Source organism: Lycium ferocissimum, chromosome 1 (assembly GCF_029784015.1).
Source record: "Lycium ferocissimum isolate CSIRO_LF1 chromosome 1, AGI_CSIRO_Lferr_CH_V1, whole genome shotgun sequence".
Lineage (NCBI taxonomy): Eukaryota > Viridiplantae > Streptophyta > Magnoliopsida > Solanales > Solanaceae > Lycium > Lycium ferocissimum.
The window spans coordinates 65,379,925-65,391,482 of NC_081342.1; the positions used below are offsets into that span (position 1 = coordinate 65,379,925).

Below are 11,558 nucleotides of genomic sequence, written 5' to 3' on the forward strand. Positions count from 1 at the left end.
CTACCTCAAATAAATTTGGGCCTCACAGGCAAAACTTCTGCCTGTGTCATGTAAATTCGCCTGAAGGCAGAATTTCTACCTTAAGGACAAAATTTAAAGACCACCATTTTGAGGGGTAAAAATTAAAGACCACCCCCAGCGAAGGGCAATCCTGCAAATTGCCCGTGTAAACCTCCCAAAGGGTAAAGCGTTCCCTATTGCAACAGCTCATTTTAGAAAATCCAAATATGGGTGATGTGTATAAGGTAAATTTCACAAATAGCCCCTGTAAATGAGAAATAACCACTATCATATAGTTTCAAATTCCATCTGTGGAACTCCAATTACAGTGGCTATTTTTCAAAGACATAATCGAAAAGTGACCAGTGCAACGTGTGTTCATGGGTCATTTTTTTGCGCGGAGTGCCCTTTCTTTTGGGAGGTGGTCTTTAAATTTTGCCCCTCGTATTTGTGGTCTTTAAATTATGTCCCTCGTATTCTTTGGTCTTTAATTTTTGCCCTTCGCATTGCAACTTTGAGCTTTCGCGCCGAAATAATGAGGTTCGAGTTCGAACCCCCGCTCGAGCGTAAATTAAAAAAAAAATCGCAAGACAAGGTTTGGGTCGCGTGTATGCGGACCGGCATACTTTTGTTAAGGAATTACACATTTATGCGGACCGGCATACCATCCTTATAGAGCGGAACTTAGCATAAGTATCGGTCAAACGTAAACTTTGATAATTCCTTCACAAAAGTTATGCGGTTGGGGCATACTTTTAATGGGCAAACTTTTATGCGGACCGGCATAACTTTGTGAAGGAATTATCAAAGTTATCTGGGACCGACATACTTATCGTCATTATAAGCCGCGTAAGTATGCGGGTCGGCATAACTTTATTAATTCCTTCACAAAGTTATCGGTGGGGGCATACTTTTAATGGAGCAAACTTTTATGGGATCCGGCGTAAACTTTTGAATGAATTATCAAAGTTATGGGGCCGGCATCTTTCTCTACAAATCTACCCATAAGGCATAAGTATGCGGTCGACTATAACTTTGGTAATTCCTTCACGAAGTGTATCTTTGGGGGGCATAGCGAAATTAAAAAAACTATTTTTTTTTAAAATTTTATTGCGCGTGGGTTCGAACGCAGGAACCTATGGGTTTATCGAAGGGCAAAATTTAAGATTTGAATATGAGGGGCAAAATTTAAAATGCACAAACGAAGGGCAATTCTGCGAATTGCCCTTCATGGGTACTAAAATCAGGATCAGCCCATAACTAAATTTTCTAAAAAGTGAAGAAAATTCATCAAATGCCTGTGCCCATAGCAGAAATAAGGTAAAATGGAGCAAACTTGAGCAACAACGAATTTTTGTAAAAGAAAACCACACAATTTCTTACTAGTGACAGTTGTGGTTCTAAACTCCACTATATATCTTATATTTTTGTTAGAATACTATAATAAGTCGAAGTTCTTTACATCAACTAGTTCAAAACTGTTGGTTATAGCTAGCGATTTACCATGTTAAATCGCTATATATACGATATTTACAACAGTGTATACCACGACAAGGAAAGCAGGTGCAACTAAGGGAACCAAATACTACCCTTGCACAGACAGGAAAGACGATCCCACGTTCCATTACGAGGCCTTGTCAGAATTGAGAAAGTTGTGAATCTCCAACTGAGTCATCTCTTTGCCAGAGGCTGGGTCAAACTTGCATCTAATAAAGCTGCGTGACAAATTGATCACATATCAATAATTTGACCAAGTGAATCTTACCAAGAGAAGTAAATGTAGGTAAGCAGGAGCGAGACATAAGCCAATTTGAGAAATGTTTAAAAAGTCATTCACACGCGTTCAAACCGTACATTGGAAAAACTAAATTAACAGTTGAAAGGGAAGTAAATTTATGTGTGTATGCATTAGCAAGTGTTTATGTGGGCGAGAGATACTCCAGCAAACAAAGGGAAAATTAAACGGTCAATCACACACGTCAAAAATCTTACATTGAGAAAACCGTTATAATAGTGGAACAAGTAACAGTCACATATAAGTAAGGAAGACCATTTTTTTAATGATTGTGGTGTCCGGGCCAGCTTGCACGCACCTCGACTAATTCCACGGGTACCTGATACCTCCCCCTCCCACCAGCACAGGTACCGGGCAACTCTATCCACCAAGGCTTGGATAGATGGTAGAAACCACCAAGGGTCTTTGCATTCGCTGGGAATTGAACCTGAGATCTCATGATTCTCAACCCACTTCATTAACCACTAGGCCACACCCTGGGTGCAGGAAGACCGTATTACTTCTTAATTAAATCGAACTTATGATTCAGCTAGTTGGTATTTTTGCAGCCCTTTTTTGTTGGTTCTAATTTTTGGTATTAAGTCTGTGTGGATGAATTGAATTTATCTTTCTTCACCCAAAAAATTGATGGTCAACCAGCACATTAGCATTTCTCTTAACTCCTTAAGTAGCAGACTAAGAAGTTCATGCTATGGCCACTTTTTACGTATCATCAGGCTAAACTGTTTTATACATAAGCATTGCTAATAGTACACTATGTATCAATACACAGGAAGGTTAAAGTTCTTTACTCTGTGACATGTCGCACAATATTTTGTCAATTTCATCTGTTAAAACAAGGAAAGCATAGTACAGAGAATGCAAGGTCTGTGCTTAACTCACTCTGTCTTCCAACATAGACCTTTTAGAATGCAAGGTCTGTGCTTAACTCACTCTGTCTTCCAACATAGACCTTTTTCGAAGTAAAGGTATTCATATGTACAACAAGAAGATTATGTAATATGTATCAAAAAATTCTCAAAAAAGTGGGCCTACCTTCCATCCAAGCCAAGAATTAACAATGTATTCTTTTCGTGACCAAAAGTAACAATGTACTCAGAATCTCCAGGCAATCTGAATTGAGCCACAGACCACTCTGAGCTAAAATACTTTGGAAGTACTCCTGCCAAAACGAAACCCAAATTCAGAGCCTGAGAAAAGTAATAGAAGCAAATATTTTTGAGTATGCAAGTGAATCACGGTGTACGGCATAGCCGATCTCAAGTCCGATAAAAGAGGGGGGTTGCGCTTGGTTGACCGCCAACAGAAAAAACTTTAAAATTATGAAAATCCAGCCCCAAATAATTTGTGATTAAGGTGTGGTTGGTTGATGCATGTGGGTCACCAAAGTCAAAGATAAATTCTTTTCGATTTTAAACAACCCTATTACAACGAGTTAAGTACCCCCATGATCCTCCAATATATCAGAGAAAAACAAGTGATCTTAATTCGTTCCACCCAAATAAAGCAAAATTTGTCAGGCAAAACTTGTGCACTAACACAAATCCTTCATTGTTGGTCTCCAGATGCATGGAAGTTAAATCTATTTAATTGCCGATGCGGGTGTTTAAAACTTTAAATAAGTTACGTTACAAATAATACTACTGTTACAGATTAACTAGTATTAACTCCACCTTGAGGTTAGAAATATTCTATCTGTGGCCGTAATAAATAGACCAAGAAGGCAAACACTTTTGTGCAGGAAAGTTCAGGGGAGTAAGGTTTTTATAGTAGTGATATCTCAATTCTCATATGAGGTGCGCATGAGTAGAATAATGCAGAATTTAGAGAATCCCTGATAATTGAAAAATTCACTTGCATGCCGTTATGATATAGTTTCATTAGAAAATTGAGGGAAGGGGTATGTTAACGAGGAACGAGTGAACTAATATTCACAATGAACAAAATAAGAGAGAATCTAATCTAAAGGGAACCGAAATTGAAAGCCTTTTAAGCGAAAAAACGAGATGAAAGAGGGGAAGAAAAAGAACAAAGTTGGTAGCTCTACTCCGTAATTGTACAACACGAAATCTGAAAAAAAATATACATGGAAATAAATTAGTAACTCATGAGTTTGCTTTCCCCCAGCCATTTATTTACACTTTCTTGAATCATATGCTTTATATGCTTCCAAGCCATAACGATGTTAGAGGCCAAAAACGGTAGATGGCATTAGATAAAAGCTCAGACAATAAATGAACTGACAACGAGTTAGAGACGGTCTTGTTTTTACTCTTTTGGATGTAGATTCAATGCTGTAAATTTTTGGATGCCAGCACTTTGTGCTGATAATTATTATACAGTCTGTTACCTTGTCCAAAAAAAAACTATGGCTTTTTAAATGCAAGGATAATTTAGATACGGCAAGGTGACAACCTCAGTTGTCCTTTTGGCAACTAGACTTTAGAAGTGTAAAGTGCAAGTGCCAAATGTGGGATCAGAGTTTATTTTAAGCTGTCTAGTTCTTAGCCCAATTGGTCAAGGTGAAGTGTACAATGGAAGATTAAGTTGGGGTTCTCATGGAGAGATATTTAGCAAGTAGGTTGTTGCAGTCTGTGCTAACCGCTCGGGAGCATTTGTCAGCTGAAAACAAGTCTACTGCTGTTAACTATCATTCGAAGAATATTTGTATTAGCATGTGATAAGTCGCCTACTTTTTTTCTAGGCTGAATACATATGTAGCCCCTTAAACTTACCACATTTTTTCATTTAGACACTTAAACTATACCTTGTTCCAATTGAACACTTCATCTTGTTAAGAATTGTACCTATTAAACTCCTTAGGAATAGCCAACATAATAGCTAAAGCGCGTGAAGTATACATTTGGATGACATGGCAAAAAATCAATTAAAAAGGGACATGTCAGCAAAAAAATTAAAAAACAAGAAAGCAAAATCGTGGGTCTTCTTCTTCAGGAGAAACAAACGAAACAAACCCACATTATGACTCTTTTGGGGTGGCAGAGTTCCGAGGGAGGCATGCCGCCGGCAAAAAAGCCACTTGGCCGGCAGTTGTCCTCTCATGCCGCTCCGCCGACCAAGTGGTTTTTTGCCGGCGGCATGCCTCCCTTGGAACTCCAGTAACTCAACTACACCTCCACCAACAACGATGCTTTCTGTCGCACTAATCACATCGACCCTTCAAATCCATTTTTTATATTTACAAAAGTTGAGAAAATTTCAGATGACCCAATTATCAAATTGCTAGATGATAGATCAACCTTGAAGAAGAATCGGTTATGAGATTCCAATTATCAAAATAAGTTTTTTTTTTTTTCTTAAATTGAGTTGCTGATCTTCCTATAAAGTTGAATTTTTAGTGTATTTAATTTTGGTTCTGTTCAAGTTAAAATTTGATGGTGTGCGGAAATATGTTGAAATTGAACCCATATGGTTTTTCCTGTTCAAACTACATATTTGTGAATTAAATTTTGCTGCTTTTGTCCTTTTTACTTTATATTTCTGATACATGAATCGAAAATGGTGATGGTGGAGTTGGGCGGTAGTTTCCCTGATTGGCGGACGGTGACCTTTTCCGTCGTTTAAAAATGGTGGAGACAGTGGCTGTAATGATGGAGATGGGCAAGGAGATGGTGGTGGACATAGTTTATTGCAGTGAAGAGATGATAGCAAAATGGAGATGGTGGAAGGAGGAAGGAGATCGGGAAGCTTGGAGAAAAGAGAGAGAGAGAGAGAGAGAGAGAGAGAGAGAGAGAGAGAGAGAGAGAAATTCTGAAGAAAAAAATCCAATGGCACTTCACGCTTTCAAAGGACGTGAAGTACACTCATTGTGGCATGTCAGCAGCTTGTGTCTAATTGACACATTTTAAACTAAATTTAAGTGTTCAATAGAAACAAGTTTTAGTTCAGGTGCCTAAATGAAAAAATATGACTAGTTTAAGGGGCTGGATATGTATTCAGCCTTTTTTCTATAAGGTCATGGTCCAGGACATCCATCCCTAATGTTGAACAAAACACACACAAGGCATCCATATCATAGGAACATCCAGATCATAGGTCGAATAGCTTATGGTGTGTTTGGTATGAAGGAAATTGTTTTCCCAGGAAATAAGTGGGTTTCTTATTTATTTTCTGGTGTTTGGTAAGTAAGCAAAAACTTTGTCCCAAAACTTTGTATATACTCTAGGCAAACAGTATGGGGGATGGTGTGGGGGTAGAGGTGCGGGGGTGGGTGGGGATGGGGAATACGGAGATTAGAGGGTGGGGAGGAGACAATCAATGTAGAATGCCACTGTGGAACTTATTTTCCCTGCTTTCACTAGGGAAGTCATTTTCTTTATTTTTAACGAACTTGTTTTCCAAAATTTTGATCAGCCAAACATGACAAAATTGGAAAATGTTTTCCTCCATACAAAACAAACCCACGGAAGAATCCCGCATGACTGTTTGCGAGAGAGAGAGAGAGAGAGAGATCAGAAAACGTAATGTGTATCAGAAGGGAACCATACCTTTGATGAAGGAGAGTGGTGAACTTGATGCAGCCAAAGTAACACGAGAATTAGGAGAATTTTTTGTCTTATCTTGATTCCCCAGATTGACCTTGAGCCTAAAAACATGAACAGTGCCTTTGTCACTAGAGACTGCTAGCCACTGAGCAGTCGGAGAGAATGAAACACTGTGAATTTCTGCTCTATCAGCACCTCTCCTTACCTGTATCATACATGCCATGTGATTTGCCAAAACTAGATATTTCAAAAATACAGTTTAATGGGTACAAAGGAAAGTTAAAAGACTCAATCAAGCTTGTATGTATGGATTAAGTAGATCTCTCGGCAGGCAAAGTAGAAAAAGCAAACCATCAAAAGTTACAATTATATCCGATATGTCTAAAATAGAAAGGAAACTTGTAATTATTGGAGATATGAAAAATGGAAAGAAGATAAACGGAATTGGCAAAAATTAACAAAATTATCTTCTTTAACTCTAATTCCTCTTCAAGATTAAAAAAAACGGTGATGAAGAAACGTCTAGCAACAGTGATAAAGAAACGTCTAGCTTTCCTTCATTCTAGAATTGTTCATGCAATATCCATATTTGACCCAAATGGAGGTCGACAAGGAATGTTCCAAGCCAAAGGCACAAATGAATGATGATTTATATAGAAGAAGTAACTTCTAAATTCAGTTTTAATAAATTACAATTTGTTGTCACACAAGGGTGTGGCCTAGTGGACAATGAAGTGGGTTGAGAATCATGAGGTCTCAAGTTCAAGTCTCAGCTAACACACAAGCATTAGGCGATTTCTTACCCATCTGTTAAAGCCTTGGTGGATAGAGTTACCCGGTACATGTACTGGTGGAAGGAAGCAGGCATCCAGTGGAATTAGTCGAGATGCACGCAAGTTGGCTCGGAAACCACGGTTATCAAAAGAAAATTACAATCTGTTCATAACCGAAGGTTATTATGAAGGCAGAGACAGCAAGGAGTGGACATTGAGTACGAAATGCATGCTAAGACTTTCTGAGTCATGGATCAAAGGGAAGTGGAACACAGAGTAAAGACTCAATAGGTAATTTTGAGACATTAGAAAATGGTTTATAGGGACAGTTTATTTGAGAGCAGCAGCAGAAGTCAAGAAATTTCAAAACAACAATGCCATTAACCTACCCATGTTTAGAATAATGACATCAAAGCAACGTTGTTTTGAATTTTGATCAAGGACGACGTCCGTTTTTGCAGTCCAGAAGCTACGAATTATTCATACTTTGGTGAAACAGAAAAATACGAAATTGCTTACTATTACTTACAAAAGCTTTGTAATAAAAGAATATGAAATATCCGGACTGAACTAAACAACATTCAAAATCTTACCTCCTGCAACAATGTACCATCCTGTGTGTTGAAAATCCGGATAAGAGTACCCTTGATACTTGCTGTTGCCAGCACATGCCCCTCATGACTAAGAGCAAAAGACGCAATCCTAGAATCATGTGCAAAAATAAACCTAGTCCTTTTTGATGTGAAATGCTCAACCCGAACTTGACCATTTTGCAATCCAGGGCACACCAGCACCGGTGATCCAGCCGTTTGTGAAATCTCACAGAGTCCCTTTGGGTTTGAAATTGTCTCAATCTGGTGGACGAGCTTCACATCAGCAAAATTATATATATATACCTTCTGCTCAAGTATAACTACGATGCAGTCCCGTCGAAGCCGCACACTGCGCACAGCCGACCTGAAACAGAGCTCACCGATGCAGCGGCTCTGATGGTCATCCCAAATTATGACCTTGTTTCGAGGATATTGTGGGTTATCTCCATTTCCAACAAAGACTAGTATATTACTTCTGAAGAGCATCTCAACAATTCCAATACCACCTCCATTATCAAAGTATCGCCGGAACATCTCACAGAAAGGGTCACAGCTATAGACACTAATGCCACAATCGGTGCCAATGGCGAAACAGCTACCATTTTGATTGAAGGAAATGCGGTACAGAGTCGAGATTGATTTATTGATAAAGCCATTGTTAGGGCATGAATTAAGGTGACTTTGCTTAGGATCATTATCTACCTGTTCAACAGCAGCTTGCTGTGGCTGAAGCTGTTGTTTGTGTTCTTCTTCTACTTGCTCTAAGTAAGGTTGAAGCATTGGTGGCAAAAACTTTGAACTAGTATTTGGGTGTTGAAATTGTGGGGGGAAAGGGGAAACAGTGGCCATGGACAGGGATTAGGAATAAGTTTTAGAGATGTATAAAGCTGAAGTTCAAAGCTAAATGGGTAATGATTTCTATCTGATATTCACCACCACGTAGACGATCATCAATCTGCATCAGAAAGACATAAAATGTAAAACTAGATGTACTATTATTAAACGGATAAGATATGATACTACACTTGATCTTAGGCCAAGGAAAATATAATAATTAACAAACATCAAAAGGAAAAAAAAGAATCTTCAAAGGGAAATGCTAAAATCAAAATGAGTTGTTTTCATTATAATGTGCTAAACGGACTCAATGGGTTATCCCGACTGGTTGGCACACAATATCCTGGTTAATCGGGAATTGGACACTTATCCAAAGGTACTGGTGAATTTGTAATTGGAGAATTTCAGTCTAGTTCCATCAAGTCGTGAATCAACCATCAAGTTATGCACTACACTCAGTCAACACTGATTCACTGACCTTTATGGAAGTGATACCAGAACATGAATTACATATAAAGTATTTACTTAAGGGATTCAAATAATTTTGCTCTACTAAATAATACTTAAAATATTGGGGGAAGAAAAGACACAAATACTCCGTCTGCACAAGTGAATGTTGCAGGGCATTTTTTTCTTCTTTATTCTTTCTGCAACATTTAACCATTTGGCCATAAGAATTATTCACTTTTTTCAAAAATTAGTGAACCATGAAAACAATACAACTTGAAGTTGTATTTGGAATGAAAAACAAGAAAAACTTTTTCACACAACCAAAACAAGTACATTTCAACCAAAAAATACAATTTCAAAAACTATAACAACTCCAAAATTCCAAAAAACGTGAAAAGTTTTTGGTTTCTATGGCCAAACGCCTACTTATACTATTGCGCCCAGTGAACCGTACAATCCCTCAGCATCATAAAACAAAATGGAAAAGAAAACAACAAATACACTAACACTATAAAAATTAGACTAATTTGATGAATAGATAAACCATTCCAACGTCGGTCACAGACAACTAGACCAGGTCATAGACAATTATATGATTAGCAGGGACAAAGCCAGAATCCCAGATACGAGTTCGGCCAAACCTAGTAACTTTTGCTCAAACAGTGTATTTGTGCTAATAAATTCATTAAATATGTACAAATATTAGATTTAGAACCCAGTTATTATCACTTGAAGTCGTCATTCTAAAATCCAGAACTCATAAAGTTGAAATCATGACTCCTAGTCTAATGATTATAAACTCATAAAGCTTCAGCGATAACTTTTTGATAATTATACAAAAATAAAACTGTACTGTGATGAACATAATCAAAGAAAAATAAAACCAAAAAAAAAAAAAAAATTTGCTATAATTACATTACACCCAATTTAATAAAGCCATTGATTTAATTTTAAGAGACTTAAACATCTGATCTTTTGATTATACAACAATAAAACAGTACTAGGTTGTCAGAAAAAAAAATGAAATTAAGAAGAAAATAATAAATACCCTACTTCCTACTAGCTATTGATAAACATAATCAAAATAATTTTTTTTTTTTTTTGCTAGAAATACGTGACACCCAATTTAATACAGCCACTGATCTCTACAAAATAAATAAAATAAAATAAAAATAGTTACTGAACTCATTAACACTTTTTGTACTGGGTTGTCGACAAAAATTGAAGTTAAGAAAAAAAAACATAAATTTCCAGTATCCTGCTCACTGTTGATGAACATAATACAAAAAAAAAAAAAAAAATTGCTAGATTTACGTGAAACCCAATTTAATAAACCCATTGGAGTACCAAAAAAAAAAAAAAAAAAGGAACATGAATGATACAGTAAATAGCTAGTAATACTTACATTGAAGACAAAAGAAATTCAAAGAGAGATATTAATGAAGGACTGAACCATATGATATAAAGGATAATGGAAAAAAGGTTATTAATTAAAACTTAAAAAGGGGGATTTGGGGTTTTGCAAAGAGAGATTTTCAGTTGCATTTGGAGTAAAAAGCGGCTTTTTATTTTTATTTTAGAAGAATATTTGGATTGGGAGTATCTTCCCACACAAGCACTTTTGAATATTCCAGTACTTAAAATTGAATAGTAAAGTACGTGTCTTTTGATACACTCGGGGGCGGAGCCACATAAGGCCAAGGGGATCACTCGAACCGCCTTTGGCCAAAAAAAATACTATTTATATATGGTTAAAATTATTATATATATATATATATATATATATAGTAAATGTCGAACCTCCTTTGACTTCTTCGTATGTTTACTTTTTTATATTTTGAACCCACCTTAGTGAAAATATTGGCTCTGCCACTGGATACACTCCCTCCGTCTAATTTATATGATATATTTTGGATTCCGAGATTCGAACAAGTATTTCTATGATCGTTTTATGTATCTTTTAAATATTTTAAATTGTCAATCATTGTGATATAGTGTACATTTTACGTAATTTCCAAGAGAAAATTACACCCTATGACAATTAGGATAACAATGCTACAAAAATTGATCCATTTTGCTAAATGTTTCAAAAAATAGACCCACTCCCTCCTCCTCCCCCTCTATCTCTCTCTCCACCCACTCTATCTTCCTCCCTCCTCTCTATTCTTCGCTTCGCCGCCACCCAACGACGTGCCGGGCTCGCATCACTTCGAAAAGACAGAGATCTAGATCCGGAGGATCGGGGAATCGAGGTTTTGCGTAACGCCGCCGCAGCTAGGGTTCGTGACCTAAATTTACTTATTTTCACTTTTTAAAAATAAAAAGATCTAGTATGTTTTTTGTTATTTAATAATCTCAATTTTGTTTTTGCGATCATCATTGAAGGATCAATATCGATTGTTAGGTGAAAATGTGGCGAAATTGAGAACAAATCTTATGAAAGAGCAGCTTGCTACTTTTCGGTCTCAACTTGAAGATTTCACTCGCAAACACAGGGTTTTTCCATTTTTTTGTTGTTTTAGTGATTAAGGAGTAACATAATTTCTCCGACGACGGCGATTTTCCGGTGGCTCAGATCTGGCTGCCTCCTCCCTGCGGTGGCTCA

General features: G+C 37.1%; 1 protein-coding gene across 1 annotated transcript; it reads right to left on the bottom strand.

Annotated features, from left to right (window-relative positions):
- Positions 1-1,336: 1,336 nt before the first annotated feature.
- Positions 1,337-10,518, bottom strand: LOC132057531 (autophagy-related protein 18a-like). Its single transcript, XM_059450172.1, has 5 exons — positions 10,359-10,518; positions 7,667-8,621; positions 6,304-6,505; positions 2,831-2,957; positions 1,337-1,715 (listed from the first exon to the last, which is right to left on the bottom strand). Exons 2-5 carry the CDS (start codon positions 8,513-8,515, stop codon positions 1,625-1,627), a joined length of 1,269 nt encoding a protein of 422 aa, XP_059306155.1. The 5' UTR covers positions 8,516-8,621; positions 10,359-10,518; the 3' UTR covers positions 1,337-1,624.
- Between the last annotated feature and the right edge of the window lie 1,040 nt (positions 10,519-11,558).

Coding starts and splice junctions, on each gene's coding strand:
- LOC132057531 (XM_059450172.1), bottom strand. CDS start 8,515: ATGGCCACTGTTTCCCCTTTCCCCCCACAATTTCAACACCCAAATACT. Junction 2,958..6,303: donor ACCACTCTCCTTCATCAAAG/GTATGGTTCCCT, acceptor TCGTTTTGGCAG/GAGTACTTCCAAAGTATTTT. Junction 1,716..2,830: donor ATTCTTGGCTTGGATGGAAG/GTAGGCCCACTT, acceptor TTTGTCACGCAG/CTTTATTAGATGCAAGTTTG.